General features: G+C 48.2%; 1 protein-coding gene across 2 annotated transcripts in view; it reads right to left on the bottom strand.

Moving 5' to 3' along the window:
* Nucleotides 1-8,875: 8,875 nt before the first annotated feature.
* DAP3 (death associated protein 3) overlaps nt 8,876-21,556 on the bottom strand; it is a 35,115-nt gene continuing 22,434 nt past the window's right edge. Inside the window, exons 3-13 of one of the 2 annotated variants that reach the window (XM_021681976.1) lie at nt 20,593-20,715; nt 19,098-19,199; nt 17,026-17,134; nt 16,808-16,900; nt 14,790-14,920; nt 14,020-14,100; nt 13,775-13,933; nt 13,208-13,267; nt 12,358-12,447; nt 9,917-10,034; nt 8,876-9,169 (exon numbers count right to left, since the gene is read on the bottom strand). In XM_021681976.1, the coding sequence (XP_021537651.1) occupies nt 9,084-9,169; nt 9,917-10,034; nt 12,358-12,447; nt 13,208-13,267; nt 13,775-13,933; nt 14,020-14,100; nt 14,790-14,920; nt 16,808-16,900; nt 17,026-17,134; nt 19,098-19,199; nt 20,593-20,715 (1,152 nt within the window). In that variant the 3' untranslated portion in view covers nt 8,876-9,083. The remainder of the gene's footprint in view (nt 9,170-9,916; nt 10,035-12,357; nt 12,448-13,207; nt 13,268-13,774; nt 13,934-14,019; nt 14,101-14,789; nt 14,921-16,807; nt 16,901-17,025; nt 17,135-19,097; nt 19,200-20,592; nt 20,716-21,556) is intronic. The other variant, XM_021681977.1, reaches the window with a different exon arrangement.

Here is a 21,556-nt window from a genome sequence, read left to right as displayed (position 1 = left end):
CTCGCCTCGGGGGGTGACGGCCCGGGGCGGACGCGGGGGCCCCGGAGTAGCCGCGCTCGCCTCGGCTGGGGGTGCGTCTGGAGCGGACGCGTGCGGTCAGAAGGCTGTGCTCGGACTTCGTAAATAGCACAAACTGTCTTCTCAAACTCATTACCAGTGTAAACCAGCAGCGTAGGGCAGTTTGAGTTGGTGCTCCATAATCTTTAAAAATTGTAGTCCTAATCACTGGTGTTAATTACGAGGTTGAGAACTCTTTTTCATACGTTTATGAGCCATTTGGATATCCCTTTTTTGTGAACTGCACGTTCAACTCTCTTGGCCATGTTCTTTTGGGTTGTCTCGTTGATTTGTAGGAGTAAGTACTTTATTGGGGATACAAACCCTTTGTCAGTTTTATGTGTTGAAAATACTGTCCTGTCACTCTGGTTGCCTCTTCGTTTCCTTAAAGGGAGTTTTTTAGGAGAATAGAGGTTTGTTATTTTGTCTTTTTAAATGTAGTCACATTTATGGACCTTTTCAAATATTACTAATGCTGTTTATGTTATGTTCTGGGCTCTTGCTCCTGTCTGTTCCAATTTCACAGAATGTTTAAAAAGTGTCTTAGAGTCCCCAAGGAGACTAAAAAAGGGGAGGGTGTTAGGGGTGACAGAACAGCAGCTAATAAATGTAGAAGGAAGGACAGAATTTAGATTGCAGCCATCAGTTTAACAGTTTATTCAGATGAGGATCATCAATGGATGTTAAAACCTTTGGGTGATAATTTATGGGAAAACGGGATGGTTTCAGGATTTCAAAGTAACACTCTACTTGTTCATTACATTGAGAAAGCTCCTTTTACAATGATGGATGCCAGAATTAACCAAGTGATCAAATTTAGCATCACCAGAGTGAAACAAACTGCAGTGATGTCAAGTGTGGTAGATAGAAAGCATCAGCTGTGTATCGTGTTTGCCAAAAGCATTTAACCTGTATCTGAAGGGAACAATGAGACAAATCCAGAATGTGGACAGTCTGTAAAATAACAGGCCTGGCATTTTCAAAAATGTCAAATAACAGGGCGCCTGGGTGGCTCAGATGGTTAAGCGTCTGCCTTCGGCTCAGGTCATGATCTCAGGGTCCTGGGATCGAGTCCCACATCGGGCTCCCTGCTCCTTGGGAGCCTGCTTCTCGCTCTGCTTCTCTCTCTCTCTCATGAATAAATAAATAAAATCTTAAAAAAAAAAAAAAGTCAAATAACAGAAAAACCAGAGGGCCTACTGAAGCTAAGAGGACACTAAAGAGATAGTTCAGCGTAAATGTAATTTGTGAACTTTGATTGGAACCTGGATTGGAGCGGGGGTGGGGTGGGGCAGCCATTGGGATAACTGGAGAAATTTAAAATTAGAGCACATTAAAAGAAAAAAGAAAAAATAGAGCACATATTAGAGTACATTATGTCCATGATGGGTTTCTTTGGTTGGTTAATGATATCCTGGGTATGTAGAAGATCTTATTCCTAGGAGAAACGTGATAAAAGACGTGTCTGCAATTTACTTTCAAAGGATGACACAAAGGAAATAAATATGTAGAAAGATAGAACTAGTGTGACAAAAGGTTAACAGTTGAATCTAGGTGAAGGTTATATGGGATTCTTTTGTACAGCTCTCTGCATTCCTGTAGGTTTGACAGTTTTCAAAATAGTGTAAAAGGTGAGAGTAAGTCTTGTCTATTCTGGGCTTTTTTATGGCCACATAAAATATTTAGAATTAGTTTGTCAGGTTGCACAGAAAAATTTAAAAATCTCTAGGTGTTTTGATTGGGATAGCCTTGCATCTCTGTAGATCGTTTTGGGGAGAATTGACATCTTTACGGTAGTCACTTTTCTAGTTTTTTTTTTTTTTTAAGATTTTATTTATTTATATGACAGAGAGAAACAGCGAGAACAGGAACACAAGCAGGGGGAGTGGGAGAGGGAGAAGCAGGCTTCCCGCTGAGCAGGGAGCCCGATGTGGGACTCGATCCCAGGACCCTGGGATCACGACCTGAGCCGAAGGTAGACGCTTAACGACTGAGCCACCCAGGCGCCCTCACTTTTCTAGTTTATATTCTTTTTATGTTTTGTTTTGTTTTTAAAGCTTTTTTTATTGATTTATTTGACAGAGAGAGACACAGGGAGAGGGAACACAAGCAGGGGAGTAGAAGAGGAAGAAGCAGGCTTCCCGCAGAGCAGGGAGGCCGATGCGAGGCTCGATCCCAGGACCCTGGGATCATGACCTGAGCCGAAGGCAGACGCTCAACGACTGAGCCACCCAGGCGCCCCTCTAGTTTATATTCTACCATTGATTGAGGCCTTTTAAGTTTTCTCCAATAATATTTTATAGTTTCATTTATAAACATCATATACATACCTTGTTACATTTATGTTTTATCTATTTCTGTTGCTATTGTAAATGAAATCTTTAAAATTTTATTTTCTGTTGTTACGGAGAAATGCAGCTGATGTGTATACTGACATATCCAGCAACACTGCTGTGCTCACTTAGTAATTTTAATAATTTATCTGTAGACTCTTGGATTTCTACACCATCATATCCACAAATAATGATGATTGTATTTATCCCTTTCCAAATCTTATATATAACGTTTTGTTTTCCTCATCTCAGTGTATTGACTAGGAAGAATGGTGTGGAATCAAATGTCTTGTTCCCCGCCCCCCCCCCTTCCCATCTCAAGGGGAAGCTGTAACCCTTCACTTCTGAGTCTCATGTGGACTGAAGAATTTTTTTTTTTTTTGAAGATTTTATTTATTTATTTGACAGAGAGACAGTGAGAGAGGGAACACAAGGAGGGGGAGTGGGAGAGGGAGAAGCACACTCCTCACTGAGCAGGGAGCCCGACTCAGGACTCGATCCTAGGACCCTGGGATCATGACCTGAGCCAAAGGCAGACACTTAAGGACTGAGCCACCCAGGCGCCCCTGACGTGGACTGAAGAATTTTTGTCGGTACTCTGTTGTCTTGTGGGAAGTTTTCTTCTTTTTTTTTTTTTTTTAAGATTTTTATTGATTTATTGAGAGAGAGAGAGCATGAGAGGGAGGAGGGTCAGAGAGAGAAGCAGACCCCCCGCTGAGCAGGGAGCCCGATGTGGGGCTCAATCCCAGGACCCCGGGATCATGACCAGAACCAAAGGCAGATGCCCAACTGACTGAGCCACCCAGGTGCCCCTAAGAGTTCTGTTCACGAATGGATTTGGAATTGAAGAAAACTTTCTCTGAATGAAGGTGATAATTTTATTCTTCCTTTGTTTTGCTAATGGGATAAATTATAGTTTTTTCCTTTTTTATTGGAGTATTGTTAACATAGGTGTTATATTTCACATGTACATAGGTGTTATATTAGTTTCACATGTACAATACAATGATTCAACAGTTCTGTAAATTTCTCAGTGCTCATCAAGATAAGTGTATTCTTACATAGTTTGATTTTTTTTTTAAATAATATTTTTATTTATTTATTTGAAAGAGAGACAGCAAGAGCGAGGGATGGAACACAGGGGGAGTGGGAGAGGGAGAAGCAGACTGCCAGCTGAGCAGGGAGCCTGATGCGGGGCTCCATCCCAGGACCCTGGGATCATGACCTGAGCCGAAGGCAGATGCTTAACGACTGAGCCACCCAGGCGCCCCTACATAGTTTGATTTTTGCATATAATCTTATCTTGTATTCCTGGAATAAACCTTGACTCATTTGTCTTCTATTAAAATGTTGGATGGATCTAATTTGTTTGGGATTTTTGTATCCGTGTTTATGAATGAGATTGGCCTATAATTCCCTTTTTATGTAATGTTTTTGTCGTTTTTTTTTTTTAAGATTTTATTTATTTATTTGAGAGAGAATGAGAGAGAGCACATGAGAGGGGAGAGGGTCAGAGGGAGAAGCAGACTCCCTGCCAAGCAGGGAGCCCGATGCGGGACTCGATCCCGGGACTCCAGGATCATGACCTGAGCCGAAGGCAGTCGCCCAACCAACTGAGCCACCCAGGCGCCCCTGTTTTTGTCATTGTTAAACATCATTTTGTCATGATGTTAAAACATCAACATAATATTGGCCTCAAAAAACAAGTTGGGAAGTATCTTTCCTTTTTCAGTTTTCCCCTAGAGTTTGTATGAGATTGGCATTATTTCTTCTTTAAGTGTTTGGTAGAATTTACTGATGAAGTCATAAGGGCCTGGCATTCTTTATAAGGAAGTTTTCGACTATGAATTCTGTAATAGTTCTATCTTGAGCCACTTTCGATAAGTTGTATCATTCTAGGAATTTGTCTCTTTCATGTTCAAGTTCAGTTATTTCCATCAAATTGTTCATAATATGCCCATTTAATCTTTTTTTTTAAGAGGGTGGGTGTGCATAAGTGGGGGAGGGGCAGAGGGAGAGAGAGAATCTCAAGCAGACTCCCACTCAGTGTATAGCCCACCTGGGGTGGGGGCAGGTTGATCTCATGACCCTGAGCTCATGACCTGAGCCAAAATCAAGGGTCGGATATTCAACTACTGCGCCACCCAGGCGCCTATTTAATCTTTTTTAATGTTTTTAAGATCTGTAGTGTTAACCCTTTATCATTTCTGATGTTGCTTATTTCAAAGGTAAAAAGTCACTTTCACTTTTTTCTTGAATATTCTCACCAGATGCTTTTAAAAATTAATTTTAGTAGCATTTTAATAGATTTTATATATTTATTTGAAAGAGAGGGCATGTGTGCATGAGTCAGGGGGAGGGGCAGAGGGCGAGGGAGAAGCAGGCTCCCTGCTCTAGATCCCAGGACCCTGAGATCATGACCTGAGCTGAAGGCAGACGCTTAACTGACTGAGCCACTCAGGCGCCCCCAATTTTAATAGTATTTTCAAAGAACTAAATTTTTAAGTTTTGAGTTTAGTACTTTAACGGTCATTTAGTTTGAATTACTTTCATTTCCATTCTGATTTTTTTCTCAGAAGAGTATTTCTTAATTTCCAAACATAAGGAATTTTCTGTGAATGTATTTGGTGTTCAGTTTTAGCTTAAATTGCACTGGGGTCAGAGAATACCATTCGTATGATTTAAGTTCTTTGAAATTTGTTGAAATGACCTAGTGATAGTCAACTTTTGAACAGGTATAGGTGTGCTTAAAAGAAATGTATACTCAGAAGTGTTTGGGTTAATTAAAAAAATACTTTCATTAAGACAAATTTGTTTATTCTACTAGATTATGTTCTAATTGACTTTCATCTCTCAGTTACTGAAGTATATTCTCCCACCGCAGTTTATTTTTCTGTCTATTTTGTCAGTTTTTATTTTCTGAGGTTATGTTATTAAGGCATACTACTTTATTTTTTAAAATATTAACATGTAATGTGTTATTTGTTTCAGGGGTACAGGTCTGTGATTCGTCAGTCTCACACAAGTCACAGCGCTCATAGCACAGACCCTCCCCAGGGCCATCACCCAGCCGCCCCATCCCTCCCCGAAACCGAGAGTCGGTCGCTTAACCAACTGAGCCACGCAGGCACCCCCTTTTGTGATTTTAAATGTTTTAGTTTACTTCATATATTTGGCTCTGTGCTACCTTTTGAGTGTCTGATGTGAAGCAATGGCCCAAATTCATCTTTTTGCATGTGCATTATTACCAACTAGCCCAGCATGATTTGTTGAGGATTATTTTTCCCCCAATAAATTGTCTTGACATCTTGACTGAAAATCAGCCGACCATAAATAAAAGGTTTTTATCTGGATTCTCAATGTTGTTCCATTGACCGAACCGCTCTCCTTACTGCCCATACTACACTGTCTTGATTCCTGTAGCTTTCTGTGATGTTTTGAAAAAAGGAGGAGTAAGTCCTCCCAGTTTGCCTTTATAAAAAATCATTTGGGGGGCGCCGGGTGGCTCAGTCTTAAGCGTCTGCCTTCGGCCCAGGTCATGATCCCGGGGTCCCGGGATCGAGCCCCGCATCGGGCTCCCTGCTCCGCGGGAAGCCTGCTTCTCCCTCTCCCGCTCTCCCTGCTTGTGTTCCCTCTCTCGCTGTGTTTCTGTCAAAGAAAATATTAAAAAAAAAGAAAAAAATCATTTGGACTATTCTAGGTTGTGTTTGTTTCTGTATAAAATGTAGGGTCAGTTGCCAATTTTTGCAAAGGAGTCGGCTGAAATTTTGATACTGATTGCATTGTATCTGTTAGATCAGTCTGGGGAGAATTAACATCTTAACACTACTGATGAACAGGGCGCCGGGGTGACTCAGATGGTTAAGCGTCTGCCTTCGGCTCAGGTCGTGATCGCGGGGTCCTCGGATCGAGCCCCGCATTGGGCTCCCTGCTCCGCGGGAGGCCTGCTTCTCCCTCTCCCACTCCCCCTGCTGGCGTTCCCTCTCTTGCTGTGTCTCTCTGTCAAATAAATAAATAAAATCTTTAAAAATAATAATAGCAGGTGAAGGGGCGCCTGGGTAGCTCAGCCGTTAGGCGTCTGCCTTTGGCTCGGGTCATGGTCCTGGGGTCCTGGGATCGAGTCCCGCATCGGGCTTCCTGCTCCACGGGAGGCCTGCTTCTCCCTCTGCCTCTCTCTCTGTCTCTAATGAATAAATAAATAAAATCTTTAAAAAAAAAAAACACTACTGATGAACATAGATTCTCTTTCCATGTATTTAGATCCTCTTTAATTTCCCTCAGTAATGTTTTATAGTTTTTGGTGTGTAATTTTGCATTTCTTCTGCTAAAACTGCTAAGTACTTTACATTCCTGCTATTTTGAATAGAATTACTTTCCTAATTTCCATTTTGCGTATCTCATTGTTAGAAATATAGTTGCCTTTTGTATATTCATCTTGAGTTGTTGTGACCTTGCCAAACTTATTTTTAGTTGTGGGAGATCTTTTGAGACTTAAGGTTTTCTCTATAGAGAATTATGTCATCTGAAAATAATGACAGTTGGACTTTGTACTTTCCTTTTTTTTTTTTTTAAGGTTTTATTTATTTCTTTGACAGAGAGAGCACAAGCAGGGGAAGGGCAGAGGGAGGGGAGAAGCAGGCTCCCCGCTGAGCAAGGAGCCCAACGCGGGGCTCGATCCCAGGACCCTGAGATCATGACCTGAGCCAAACGCAGACGCTTGACCGAATGAACCACCAGGCGTCCCTGGGTTTTTTACTTTCCAATCTGGATTCCATGCAGTTGAGTAAGAGAAGCCCCAAGAGACCAGCTGTGGGGCAGGTGCAGCAGGGAAACAGTAGCAATCAGGGCATGAGGGTCAGGTCTGTAGAAGGATCTTAAGAAAGGGGACTGGACAGAGTAGATTACAGATGACATTTAGTGAATTACAGAAGTAATGATGCTAATTCATCAGCGGGATCTTTGTACATCTCTGACGGTCTAGCCCTACAACTTCCTGTTCCACATTCATTAGCGAAAATGAGGCCTACTGATCCTGACTTTCGCCGCCCAGAGATGGAAGCCACTGTCCTGGCCTCCTCTGCAGTGGAGTTCAGGTGCCCACTCAGACACGGTCCCGGCGTCCGAGTGTAGAGCGGATGCGGCCCTTCCCAGAGGTTGTGGGCACCACTTCATTCCTTCCCTTTTCAAATGAAATGAGTGCGAGGGCACTCAACTTACAAGACAGACTCCTGACAGGGAAAATTTCCAAGCTACGTGGAAACACCAAAGTACAGAAGAGCACGCTCTAGTGTTTAAAAAAAGCCCAATTTATGTGTGTACTTTTATCTCCAGAATTCGGTAACAGAAGTTGCTTCTAGAAAAGGAGGCGAGAAAGGAGGCTGATTTCCATGATACATGGTTCTTTCTGGTTTGAACATGGCTAAACAGTAGGAATAAAGGCGTATGGAAGCTGCCCAACGATCCAGCTGCAGGACAGCTCAGGTCAGCGGCCCTGTGTAGGGGGCTGACCCCCTCCAACGGCAGCTAGAGGGGGAGGCAGGGGTGTGGGTAGAGAGCAGACTGGCAAACACGTGTAGGAGCTCAAACAGGAGGTGACGGGTGTGACAGCAGTCCACGAGGATGGAGAGGACAACGGGCTTTGACTCTTGTGAAGATAGAGCTGAAGACCTGACCGTCCGTGGTGGGGGCATGTCAGGGCTTGGAACAGGCCTCCAGCCTCCCGAAGCTGGGGGCTGATGGAGCAGGCGCTGTAGGGTGGGGATCTGGACCCTCGGCCAGCTGACCTGACTGAGGACTGGGTCAGGGCGAAGGTCGGGTTCTGAGAGGGAGCCTTGAGGCGTTTTGAGCATGGGGGAAGCTCCCTCTGCAGCAAAAACGCCGATGCACGCCCACAGACCATCTCCCTCGTGGCCAGTTTTCAGATAAAGTGCTATAAAATCAAGTCCAAAATGGTAGCAGCCGACCACTGAAGGAGTACTGCCCATGTGTGAGGCACTTTACACACACTGTGATTCGGTGCTCACAAACGGCCGAAAAGTTCGATCAGGTGACACAGGGCAGGACGGGGGCTGCGGGGCCCCAAGACGGCTGGTAAGTGGCAGCTGGGGCGCAGACTCGGCCTCGAGCGCTACAACAGGGGTAGGACAGGGAATTCGACGCCGCGGAAATTGACTGGAGTCACTATTTTCTCCAATCTCCCAAGCTGGCATGCACATGTGCATGAAGGAGGGGCTCCCTCCATCCGTCCGTAGTACTCGGGCCCCTGCAGAGGCGACCGCGGGAGCCAGCGGACCGGCGTGGGAGGGAGAACTTAAGGGGCAAATTCGATCTCCTGACCTGAATCAAGTCTGGAAATAGAACTAGTGGAAATTTCTGCAGAATCTGGTCTCTTCAGACCCCTCGCAAGCAGAATGCTGGAGAAATTCAATTTGGCCAACGAAGGCAGGCTCTTTCCATTTTATAAATCTAACACAACACTTTAAGAAAGATAATTTATTTAAGGGAAAGGTCCATAATTACTTAAAACATGAAAACCCCACCTAATAAACTAGTTTCAGGAACAAGAGGACATCTCAGGCCACTACCGTCAGTCTTCACCGAAGGCTGGGAGCTGACTCGTCCTGGCCACATCCCGTCTGACTGGGTCCAGGACAGGAAATGTCCCCTGTCTTCCAGGCGGGCCGTGACCGCGGCTTAAAGGTAGGCGCAGAGCCGCTCCAGCTGCCCGGGGTTTGCGTTACTCAGGAACAGCAGCTCCTTCTTGCCTTCTTCTGTCTGAGCTAAAGAGGGGGGGAGACGCACACAGCTCGCAGCTCTGTCTGCAGCACCGTGCTGCCCAGAAAATTCTGTGCTCAGAGGCTGCGTGCTCCAGATGGTGCTGGAATGTCATGACCACTGCCGAGAGATCGCACTTCTAGACCCGTTCTCCCAGCAAACGATTCTTTTTTCTGTCTCTCTTCCTCTGTAATCTAGCATCTGTCTCTCGCTCTGTTCCAAGAACATCTTCTGGACTCTCGGACTTTGTCAAATGCCAACCCCCTCCGAAATCTCTGCACTGTGCCTCCCGGCCCACCACGTGCTAAGGCTGCTTTCTACTCCTCCCTCTGGTCTTCGAACGACCCCCTCCAACGGCAGCTAGCTCGCTCTCACCCAGCGACAGAACCACCTCGGCCTCTCTGCTCGCCCGCGCCGGGGGCGGGGGGCAAGGCGGCAGCGCACGGCCCAAGGCGCTCGTGTCTGCAGACCGGGACAGCCGAGCGAGGGGCTGGCCTGGCGCCGGCTGGCCTCTCACGTGCACGGGGCTGGGCTTCCAGCACGAGCATCTCGTCCGACGTGAGAATTTGGGAAGAGATGCGCTGTCTTGTAACCACCCCTGTCCCCCCACCTTTCCTACCGCCTCATCGGCCAGAGAGAAGTCAAGACAAAGGGAGAAAGAGAGATAGTGCAGGCTGCTGCCGCAGGAGGAGATAAGGCTCTGACTCGGTGAGACTGAACGCAAAGCCCGGACGGAAAGTTCTATGACCGACCTTTCTCATGTTGAAGCCAGCTGTTCTCCAGATAATACTGAACACAGCTTTCAAACTCCTCTGGGCTGTAGTTGGAGACCAGGATGGGAATAAAGGGATCCAAGGCATCAAATCCTTCCTGGAGAAGGAAGAAGATTCGTTAAGTGACGAGTCAGCAGAGAGAGTGGCCTGACTTATTAAACACTTTCCTTCCCCGCTGCTCCTCGCGCTCTGGCCAGCCTGCCGTGCACGCGCGCAACACCGGGCTGTCCTTGTGCGACACGTAATGCCCGCTGGGGGCGCCACCTGTCTGTGTGCAGACACAGTTGCGATTCTGATTTTCACAGTTCTGACTTCAACAGTCAACAACCACTTTGACGGCTCATAAACTCAAAAACAGAAACAAAATGAACAAGGGTGGCCATAAAGACCCATTAAATGGAACATACAATGAAACAAAAGAATCCACCAAACCGTATTTCAATTTTCAAACACAATACTGAAGGGGCAAGGGACCCGAGTTCACTTCTGAACAGAGCACCTGGACGGAAGACGGTGCCGAGAAAGACAAAAACCGCGCCACGCAAATACTGAGCTCTCGTTGGCAGCGTCGTTTGCATGAGCCTGGGGCTAGCGGCTGGGGACCGACTCGCCCTGTGGGCTCAGACGGCATTTGTCCCGCTGGAGGGAAGGCTCCCGCACACGGGAAGCGGGGCGCAGGTGAGGCCGCACTGCTGGCCGGGATCAGTCTGCACTCACGGGTTTTTCACAGGAATTGGGAAACGCAGAGATGTGCGTGGGTGTGGATGTGCAGACACGTGCACACAGCACATGTACGTGTGTGCATGCAGGCGTGAATACTGCATCTGTTCTCAGCCTGCGCTGGGGGCCTACAGGAAGTGACACCCCAGCAGCAGTGAGCACACCGAGCACTCGGGTCCTGGAATCTGAAATCCAGCCCATGCTCAAGAGGTGGGGAATTCGGTTCCACCTCTGGAAGAAGGGAGCATATTTTAAACATTTTGTTTAAAAGTGAGCTCCAGGGACGCCTGGGTGGCTCAGTCGGTTAAGTGTCTGCCTTCGGCTCAGGTCATGATCCCAGAGTCCTGGGATCAAGTCCCCCACTGGGCTCCCTGCTCAGCAGGGAGTCTCCTTCTCCCTCTGCCTGATGCCCGCCCCCGCAACGCTTGTGCATGCTCTGTCAATTAAATAAATAAAATCTTCAAATAAATAAGTACATAAAATAAAAGTAGGCTCCACACCCAAGGTGGAGTTTGACCTCATGACCTTGAGATCAAGAGTCGCACGCTCCACCGACTGAGCCGGCCAGGGCCCCCTTGCCCCCGCCCCGGGACTTGGTATCCACATACCACTTTCCTCCACACTGAACCAGGGCTGCCTGCGGAGTGGCTGATTCTAGGCCTGGGTCATGGAAAGTACAAGATGAGTGGGGAACATCTGTATTCCCTGCCAATAAGAGAGCAGGGGCTCAAGAATGATGGGGGTGTGTGAAGAGGACACAGAAGCCAGTTCGAAGGGGCGTCTGCTGGCCAAATCTGGAATAATTTCAGCACCAAAACAGAGAGCGATAGTAAAGGTTTAGAACTCATGAAAGAGGAGTCTGCGTGTCCACAATGAAACAAGTAACTGTAAAGGGGCAGGAACGTTCTCACATGTAACAATGCCAACCGACATACACGCAGAAGTGAGGGAGCTGGAAAATACCATTCGGCAAGAATCACAGCCGGGTTTAGGGAAGAATCACAGATGGACGCTCCGACCAGTAAGGGGCATATGAGGAGTAACAGGACAGTTACACAGCCTCAGCGTGAGCTTCCACAGTGACTTTACCGAGGACACAGCAGATGCACGGCACCTGAACCAAGTGTTCAGACTTCACTGTGGCGGCTGCTAGGAGAGACACCATCCGGAGAAGTCACTGGACGACCCACAAAACCACCCACGACTGGCACGTACTCTTCAAAAGGTTGTAAGAGACAAAGACCGAGGTGCCGTCCCAGAGTGAAGGGACCGAAGAACCAGGACAATCAAATGGGCCGTGTGATCGAGGACTGTTCCTGTGAAGGGCACTAGGAGACCTGGAGAGATCACAGCCCGTTCTCAAGATAAGTTCCCAGAATTCTATCGATGCCAGCTCCCTGATTTTGATAATTCTGCTGTGGTTATATATTTAGAATGTCTTCGATTTTAGGAAATACACATTATTTAGAAGCAGGCAGCATGTCTCAGGTAATTGTCACATAATTCAGGGAAAAAAGTAGATGGAAAAGAATAAAGCCAATATAGAAAAGCGCTAACACTTTAGGAATCTGGATGAAATCATACAGGAATACGATTTTTCTCCAAGTCTATAATTATGTCTTAAAAAAAAACAAGTAACAAAAAAACCTCTTCAGACAGAATGACCATCTAAGGGGAACCAGATTTTCTGATGATCGGACCTTTCCCAGCAGCTCCTGGGGCAGATAGGCCTTCCGTGGTTTAAAGAGGGACCCAGTCTGGCTCAGTGTCAACACAATGGCGCCTCCGTGCTGAAAGAGAGGACAAAAGGCCAAATGAGAAAAAGGCGGGAAACCGAGAAAAATGCATTTTAGTCATCTGTAGATTTTCAGTCCAGGTAGATGGCAACTAAATAGGTTATTAGTCCTGGATTTGGCTCTGACCACAAACTGCTACATGATCTCACATTGATAAAAATCTTTTCCAAAGTTGGTAAGATACAAAAACACTCTGAACTGCCAAGTAAAATTGTGCCAATACTTAAATACAATGGCTACTTCCCAATCCAGTGGGAAGATCAGAAGCCAAATACATAAGACTTTATTTATTTTTAAAGATTTATTTGAGAGAGAGAATGAGAGAGAGAGAGCATGAGAGGGAAGAGGGTCAGAGGGAGAAGCAGACCCCCCGCCGAGCAGGGAGCCCGATGCGGGGCTCGATCCCAGGACCCTGGGGCCATGACCTGAGCCGAAGGCAGTCGCTTAACCGACTGAGCCACCCAGGCGCCCCTGTTTTATTTTATGTTTTTAAAGATTTTATTTATTTGAGAGAGAGAGCTTCAGACAGAGAGCATGAATGGGGGGGTAGAGGGAGGGGAAGGGAAGTGGACTCCCCGCCAAGCAGGGAGTCCGATGCGGGGCTCGATCCCAGGACCCCGGGATCATGACCTGAGCCGAAGGCAGACGCTTAACGACTGAGCCCCCCAGGCGCCCCTAAATACAAAGACTTAAAACGAAGAACCCTCTGTCCCTAAACTCAGACTGACGAGCAGTGGGCGTCCCGCACACTCACCCAGTCGTTTCTCACCATCTTCCTCAAGCCGTGCACGAGTGCCAGCTCCTCGGGGGCCATCTGCGCGCCGCCAGCGCCGGGGAGGGACAGAGGTCAGGCCGAGCTGCGCCTGGACGCTCCCCTGGCACAAACGACTGGCCACAACTCGAGCAGCCTCTGAGAGGGGAGGGCTGCCAGCCGCGGCCCCCACTGCACCCCCCCAGCCCGTTTCGGATGAAAACCAGTCACTGAGGGAGAGCACACCCCCCTCCCGACACCGCGGCTCTCTCGTGCCCCGAGGCCAGGTGCTCCGGCCACCACACTGCAGAAACCAGTCACCTAGCCTCCTTCTGAAAGTAGAGCAGCAAGAAAAACGGACAACACACAGCTTCTGCTGCGGGGGCTCTTTTCCAAACAGCCGCCTTGCGTTTTCAGTGGACGGGGGGCCCCCACAGCCCCCTCTCCCCCAGGTCCCATTTTTATGCTACATCTTCATTCACACGCTCCTAAGGCAAGAAAATCTGCACGGGCTACGAGGCCACGTCCCAGCCCACACGCACGGCGGCACCAGAGGTCAGAGTTTCCTACCAGGCTCTTCTCTTCTCTCCTCAGCGTGGTCCTTCCCCAGAGAGCATTGACGCCATCCACCGCCACCAGGAGGCGGAATGCCCCCGAACCGCTCTGACGCTTGAGCTCTTTGAGAACGATCCCAACGGCATCCGTGGCATTCTTCACCCGCGTCAGGCCCTGCAGGGAAGAGAGGCAGGGGCTTGCGGGCCCAGAGGACGCCTCCTCTGGAACGACACAGTACCCATCCCGTGTCTTCTTTATACCTGTTCAACCACTTCTCCCAGAGGACGGCCTTTCTCAGTGCTTTCTCGCTTATTCCAGACGTACTTCTCCTGAACTTTTATCTAAAAACAAAAATAAAAACCAGAGAAAGGCTATTTAGACTAAAGATGAACCCATCCCTAGCTGAGAAGGTAGGAGGATAAGGTTGTTAGGAGTCAGTTTTAATCTGTTTTTCAAGCCACGTGAGAGACTCCAGTAGAGAAGTGAATGCTTTCTAGCCCTTTTCTGCCTATGGCGTAAGAACAAAACCAGTGATGCATTCTGACTAGAAAGGTCCGGGATGAGGCCTTAGCATCCACAGGTTTAAGCTCCCAGGTGACTCTGATTTATATCCAGAGTTGAAAACTCCTGGCCTGGAGACTGTATCCAAGAATCACCAGAGCAAAGAATAACTTTACCCTTACATTTCTGATTGCATGAAAGACCTTATCTGGAGAAAATTCTATGGCTGGAAATGTGCTTTAGAGGATTTGAGGCTGTATCTTGGGGCAAGTCAGTGGATCCACGTGGCCTGGACTTCGCTGCTGGGAAGCCCCTCACTGCTTTGGGGACGGCTTCCTTCGCGGCTTTAGTTCGCACAGAGGAGTGAGTTCCAGGTCGTGACGCACTGTGCGTAAGACACAGGAGAGAAATACACAATGGCCTAGCGATCCCAGCTACAATATTAGCTTTCCAGTCTACCGTGCTCAAGGCACAAAGATGAAGTCTATTTAAGGACTGTCCAGCATCAAACTTCTGGGAGTCTAGTCACCTGACTCAAGAAACGCTCATTCGCAGTTTGGAAGTCCTTCAGCCAGCTCGAAGCCTCTACAGGTTGGTCGAAGCGCAGCTTGTTGTAGGCCGACTGCAGGAGACCCCGGCAGTTCTTCACCCAAAGATGAGCTAAAAAAAACAAACCAGGAAGGAAACCAGGCGGGAACTGACGGTATTCAACTCAGAACACTCTGGGCCTCTTTATGTTATGGGAAACGATGTTTGCTTCCCACAAACTGACTCCTGAGCGAAAAGGGCGAGAGACCCCGACCCCGACGTTCGCTTCCCACAGACAACTGACTCCTGAGCGACAAGGGGCATGCGACCCCGACCCTGATGTTCGCTTCCCACAGACAACGGACTCCTGAGCGACAAGGGGCGAGGGACCCCGACCCCGACGTTCACTTCCCACAAACTGACTCCTGAGCAACAAGGGGCGTGGGACCCCGACCCTGACGTTCGCTTCCCACAGACAACGGACTCCTGAGCGACAAGGGGCGAGGGACCCCGACCCCGACGTTCACTTCCCACAAACTGACTCCTGAGCGACAAGGGGCGAGGGACCCCGACCCTGACGTTCACTTCCCACAGACAACTGACTCCTGAGCGACAAGGGACGAGGGACTCCGACCCTGACGTTTGCTTCCCACAAACTGACTCCTGAGTGACAAGGGGCGAGGGACCCCGACCCCGACGTTCACTTCCCACAAACTGACTCCTGAGTGACAAGGGGCGAGGGACCCCGACCCCGACGTTCACTTCCCACAGACAACTGACTCCTGAGCGACAAGGGACGAGGGACTCCGACCCCAACGTTCGCTTCCCACAAACTGACTCCTGAGCGACAAGGGGCAAGGGACCCCGACCCCCAACCCTGCACTTGGAAATCTGCATATGACTTTTGTCCCCCCCAAACTGAACTCCTAATAGCCTATTGCTGACCAGAAGCCTTACTGATAGCAAAGTCGATGAGCTCTATGTACACCACACTGTATTCTTATAGCAGAGCAAGCTAGAGGAAGGGTGATATGACTCCAAAGATCATAAGGATGAGAAAATACATTTACGGTGCACTGTTCACTGAAAGACCCCTGCATGGAAGAGGACAGGCACAGTTTAAATCGTTCAAGAGTCAATTATGTATTTCTTTCTTTTTTTTTTTTTTAAAGATTTTATTTATTCATTTGACAGAGAGAGACACAGTGAGAGAGGGAACACAAGCAGGGGGAGCGGGAGAGGGAGAAGCAGGCTTCCCGCAGAGCAGGGAGCCCAATGTGGGGCTCGATCCCAGGACCCTGGGATCATGACCTGAGCCGAAGGCAGACGCTTAACGACTGAGCCACCCAGGCGTCCCTTCCTGGCAGTTTTTAAAGAGAGTCAGAAAAGGTGGATGCCCATGACGCTGAACACAACGGGGAGGGCTACATGCGCAGTATAAGGCTTTAAGTGTGTCAGATCCATGCTGACAAGTCTAGAATGCTGATAAACAGCGCCACGTCAAAGGCCTCCTAGGGACTCAAAACTGACTGATGGGAGTAAAGCCTGTGCTACCCTCTAAGGTGGGAGTTCAAGCTCTGGGGGTTTCATCCAAGTGAGGATTACTGGGCCAAAACACTTCTTTTCTTTTTAAAGGTTTATTTGAGAGCACGAGCACGTGAGCACACACGCAGGAGCAAGTGTGGGAGGGAGGGACAGAGAGCGCATCTCACGCAGAGCCCTGGCTGAGTGCAGGGCCCAACATGGGTCCGACCCCACAACCCTGAGATCAGGACCAGAGCCAAAACCAAGAGTTGGCCGCTCAACCGCCGGAGCCACCCGGACGCCCCCCAAATACTTCATTCTTATTATCAAAAGGCTCTCAGAAGGTTTCCACTGCACTTCTCTTGTTGCACTTGCTGACATCACATGCAACGGGCTTGTGACTACTGTGAAGTCAGGATGGGCGAGCTCCGCCCAGCTGTTCCTGTGCCATAGCCCAATGCCCGGGCCGCAACAGTGAGGAGAGGGCCTTCTTACCATCTGGAATGTGCAGAATCAGCCAGTCCTGTTTTGCACAGAAATGAATAACATGGCAAAGACTGAGGGTTTTTCCTGTCCCCGTCTCCCCATCTAAAGCACCTGTGGTTAAAGAAAACATCACCAAAAGGGTCACCTGGTCTATCAGCAAATGGCCCCTTCCCCCCTCCTCTTTCCCCTCATTGGTCAGGACGGCTCCAGCAGGCAGCAAAGGATACAGAGAACATACCGCACGGCTGGGTGAGCAAAATTGGTGTTTTTCAGGTAACGCAGAAGCTCTAGGGCTGGCTTCCTCACCATCAGGCAAGCTTCGTTGAATGTCCTCACCTGACAAAAAAAAGGAAGGAGGGCGGGGTGGGGCGTGGGGCACTGAGCCTAATACGGCGACCAGAGCGCCCAACTGCGCACTCAGGAGAGGCTGGGCTGGTACTGAGCTGGAAAATCTATCCACAGAATTCAGCTAAAACACCCAGTAACATAATAGGCACCTTCTGATGATTTCTGTTAATGAAGCCGAGATATATTACATCAGTAAACTGAAATCTACAAATAATCGATAGCCATCTTGTCACATAGCTAGTAAACCACTTAGGATTACCATCTTAAAAGAATGTAAAACGTTTAACTAAGTATCTGATACATAGTAAGTACTGAATAAATGTTAATTCTTTTAAATCTATTTTTAGCTCATTCTTCTAAGTATCTGGACTTTTCTCTAGAAACACATACATGGCAGCTCAGGAGCAGGTGTGACCGGGGGCCCCACAGCCCGGGGGCCACACTGGACGCCAGAGAACTGACACACAAGGTTCAATCCCTTTTTGTCACCAGGAATACTTTGGTGGAAAAATCTGGGAAGCACTGATACGTGTGACAGTAATTTGCAGATAAAGGATTTAATGATGTCTTTTAATGAGAACAAATACCTAACAAGTACTATTCACAAGTAAATAAGGATTAAAATAGTGTTGGTATTTTCTTTTTTAACGATTTATTTGACAGAGCGCAAAAGCACAAGCGGGGGACTGGGGGTGGGGCGGGGGAACCCAAGCGGACTCCCTGCTGAGCACGGAACCCGAACTGGGGCTCGATCCCACGAGCCTGAGATCATGACCTGAGCCGAAACCAAGAGTCGGAGTCTCAACCGACTGAGCCAGCCAGGCGCCCCAATAGTGTTGGAATTTTTAAAGAAATCCTAACCACACAACTGGATTGGAGAAGGACTTGACAGGCAAGTTCAAACTTAATGGAAAGTGAAACCTTCGAAAACATGATACAGATATTAAAACAGAAATGCCATATTAGGCAATATGACAGTGCTAAAATACACAAACAATGGGGAGGGAGTTGGCCTTCACGTAAATGGAAAGAATGTATGAGTAATACCCTCCAAAGCCCGGTGGTCAGGCCAGTCTGAAAGCAACTGGACATGGTTACAGTGCAGAAGCCAGAAGCTGCGCTGCATTTGCCAGGGGTCTAAGCACCATTACACGTGATTTCTTCTGGTTGCATCCCATTTCCAAATTTAAGTACCCCCACCCCAATTTAACAGTTTTGATGACAAGTCTAGAATTAGCTCCCTTACTGGTGTCTCATGTAATCTCTTGAAATAAAGGACACGGAAGGAGTGTGATCCTCTGGCTCTGAAGCTAAAAATCACCTGCACAGACCAGTTTGCTATTTCAGTGAGAAGGAACCATCTCTGAGGCTGACAGGAATTCAGCAGGAGTGAGTCAAGAGAACCAATTATGCCAACAACCATGCTTGCAGTTGATCCTGAATTCTTTCAATGGCTATAAAGCAACCCAAGATTAGAGGTTTGGGTTGAAGTTATAGCCACAAAACTACATTTTCTGAAAATCCATGAGAATGAAGAACAATAATGCATCTAAGTCCAAATATCACTTCTATTTGGCTCAGGAATAGATCATGATTTTGTTTTTTCTACAGCATGCTAATTATTTTCACGGTATTATGCTAAGGCAAATATTAAATTCATTATAGACAATTATTTGAATGCCATAGGTTCTAGAAATCTGTCAGGTGGGGAACAAGGAAAATTGCAGGATACTATTTATCTATGATTATTGTGCCTTCAATGGTGAGCCACAAATACACAGACTTAAAGTAATTATAGGAACAGCACTATTTACAAAGATAATCAATAGCCAAATTCATCTGTTTTAGATTCCAATTTCATCTGTTATAGTTTCGTACTCATTTAATCCCACCCTCTGCCTGCAACAGCGTGTGTCCCGAGCTCCCTCGGATCCCGTCCGGTTTTGAGCACCTGCATGCCGAAGCGAGGAGGCAGGCCGTGGGGGAAGACCGTCCTGAGGTCCTGGAGGGGAATGCGGTAGTGCCGGCCCTCATGCTGCTCCCCGTGCCTGGCCTGGGAAACAAAAATGCCGACAGCTACAACGGGGCCACAAAAGGACAGGCACTTTACAAAAGTGGGAAGGGCCGGCGGGACCATATTAAGGACTGACTGGAATCTCTCCGGGCTAGAAAAGATGTCTTTCATTTCTTATCTTAGACAAAAAATGCTGGTGGTTGTCCTCAAATCCACAGTGTGTCTATAAAGCGGCTGTTGGCTCCAGGACGAAGCCAGTTGCTCAGCAACGTAAACCTGCATGTGGAGGTAACAGACAATTCCTGCCATCTGGATTCTTCTGCGCTGTGTATGGAGATGCTCCGGTCATGTGACGAGATCATCTGCACACCACTGTTTCCATAGAAACCCCAGAGGAACTGGCCAAAAAGGGACTAGGATTTCAAGGAAAACTGAAAGACACTTCAGTGACTTCCCTCATTCAATTTAGTTTATGCTTCTGAAGTAGGTGAGCGCCAGAGACATCACGACCCCTCCCACTCCCCCTGGAGCTGGTGTCCTGGGTACTGAGTTCCGGCCTCCCTTCCGCGTGCACAGTGCAGGTGAAGGTGGGGCAGGTGCAAGAAGGGAGAGGGAGGTGACCGGCTCCCTTCACGTTTATGCCCAGACCACACGACTACTGTCATGGGGGAGAGGCTGGGGAAGGAGAAAATGCAACACTGGATGCTAACCAGAACCCTGGCTTCTGCTGACAAACCTCACTTTCAAGGCTGTTCTCACGAAATCAGGTTCGTTCCCCTCCACACACTAGGGAACCCACCTAGAAAGGTGGAAAATAGCACCAGACTGGCCAACAGGAGAACTGGGTTCTCTAGCTGCCCAGCCACGTGATCCTGGGCAAGTTGACTTTTTTAAGGGCTGGTTGACGACAGCTGGCTACCCATTTTTGTAAATAAGCTTTTATTTGTCTTATATATTTATTATTTTAGTTATAATTATTTATGTAGTAATTATTATTTTTTAAAGCCCCACCCACTTGTTTATGGCAGAGCTAAGTAGCTGTGACAGAGACCACTTTGGCTCCTAAACCTAAAATATCGACTATCTGGTCTGTAAGGAGAAAAGTCTGCCAACCCACCCTACAGTAAGATCAATAACTACCACACGTAACTTCTAAGGAATTGACCCGCTTTGTGCCCGACGAAATCCTGGGCACGAGTGGCCTTCAGTGGCAGGGGCTAAATCCGGTGTGGACTGGCCTGAGGTTTTTGTTCCCACGGCCTCGGACAGGGAGGAGGCTGATGTGGGCTCCAGAACGCTGTCTTGGGTGCAATGTCTGACTACAGGCAGATCTGCTTTGCGTCTCTGGGTTTCGGTTTTCCTGATATGTAAAATGAGAGCAACACAAATTATAAGGCCTACAAAAACGTCTACATACACACTAGCAACTCACCGGGTCATCCTCACTGGTGCAGGAAGTGGCTCTGGGGCTCTCATCTGGAACCTGGTTATCCAGGTGAGCAGCAAGGCTTTGGGGGGCCTGGGGCTCCCCGTGCAAAAAACGTCCAGGGTCCAACTATAAAAGAAATCATTTTCATGTTTTGGAATTAGCAGGCGCTTTTTTTAAAAAGATTTATTTAGGGACGCCTGAGTGGCTCAGTTGGCTGAGCATCTGCCTTTGGCTCAGGTCATGATCTTAGGGTCCTGGGGTCAAGCCCTGCATGGGGTTCCCTGCTCGGTGGGGATTGTGTTTCTCCCTCTCCCTCTGTCCCTCCTCCCTGCTTGTGCTCGCTCTCAAATAAATACAGTGTTAAAAAAAAAATAAAGATTTATTTATTTGACAGAGAGCATGATGAGCAGAGGGGAAGAGGCAGAAGCAGGCTCCCCGCCGAGCAGGCAGCCCGATGCAGAACTCGATCCCAGGACCCTGGGATCACGATCTGAGCCGAAGGCAGACGCTTAACTGACTGAGCCACCCAGGCAGCCCTGCAATTAGCAAGCTTTTTATGCCTGCTACAAAACTGAGGTTTTAAGGCCCATCTACAACAGGGAAACTGTCACTAATACACAGTTTAGTGTCATGTCCAAGGAACCGTTATTTTTACAATTCCCTATGTCCAATCACGTTGTCCATCCTCTGAATCTGCTGCAGCCTGCCTGGCTGTGGCCGAGCTCTGTCCCACGCGGAAGCAAAGCCATCTGCTAGAGAAGGTTCAGGGGCCGGGCACGGCCACCGGCAGCCTGGAGCGGGCCCCGTCCTCCTGCGCTCTGGCCCACGGCCGTGGACGGCAGCCAGACGGCCATCACAGCCACCTCTGTCCTCACGGGGTCCGTGCAGGTATTTGACAGATATCATGACAGGCCCGCAACCCTTTTCTTGCTGGCTGTGCCCTGGAATAAGACTCTCTGATTAAGGA

The sequence above is a fragment of the Neomonachus schauinslandi genome, chromosome 6 (assembly GCF_002201575.2).
Source record: "Neomonachus schauinslandi chromosome 6, ASM220157v2, whole genome shotgun sequence".
NCBI lineage: Eukaryota > Metazoa > Chordata > Mammalia > Carnivora > Phocidae > Neomonachus > Neomonachus schauinslandi.
The sequence above is the reverse complement of the archived record's forward strand: the minus strand, read 5'-3'. Positions and strand labels throughout refer to the sequence as shown.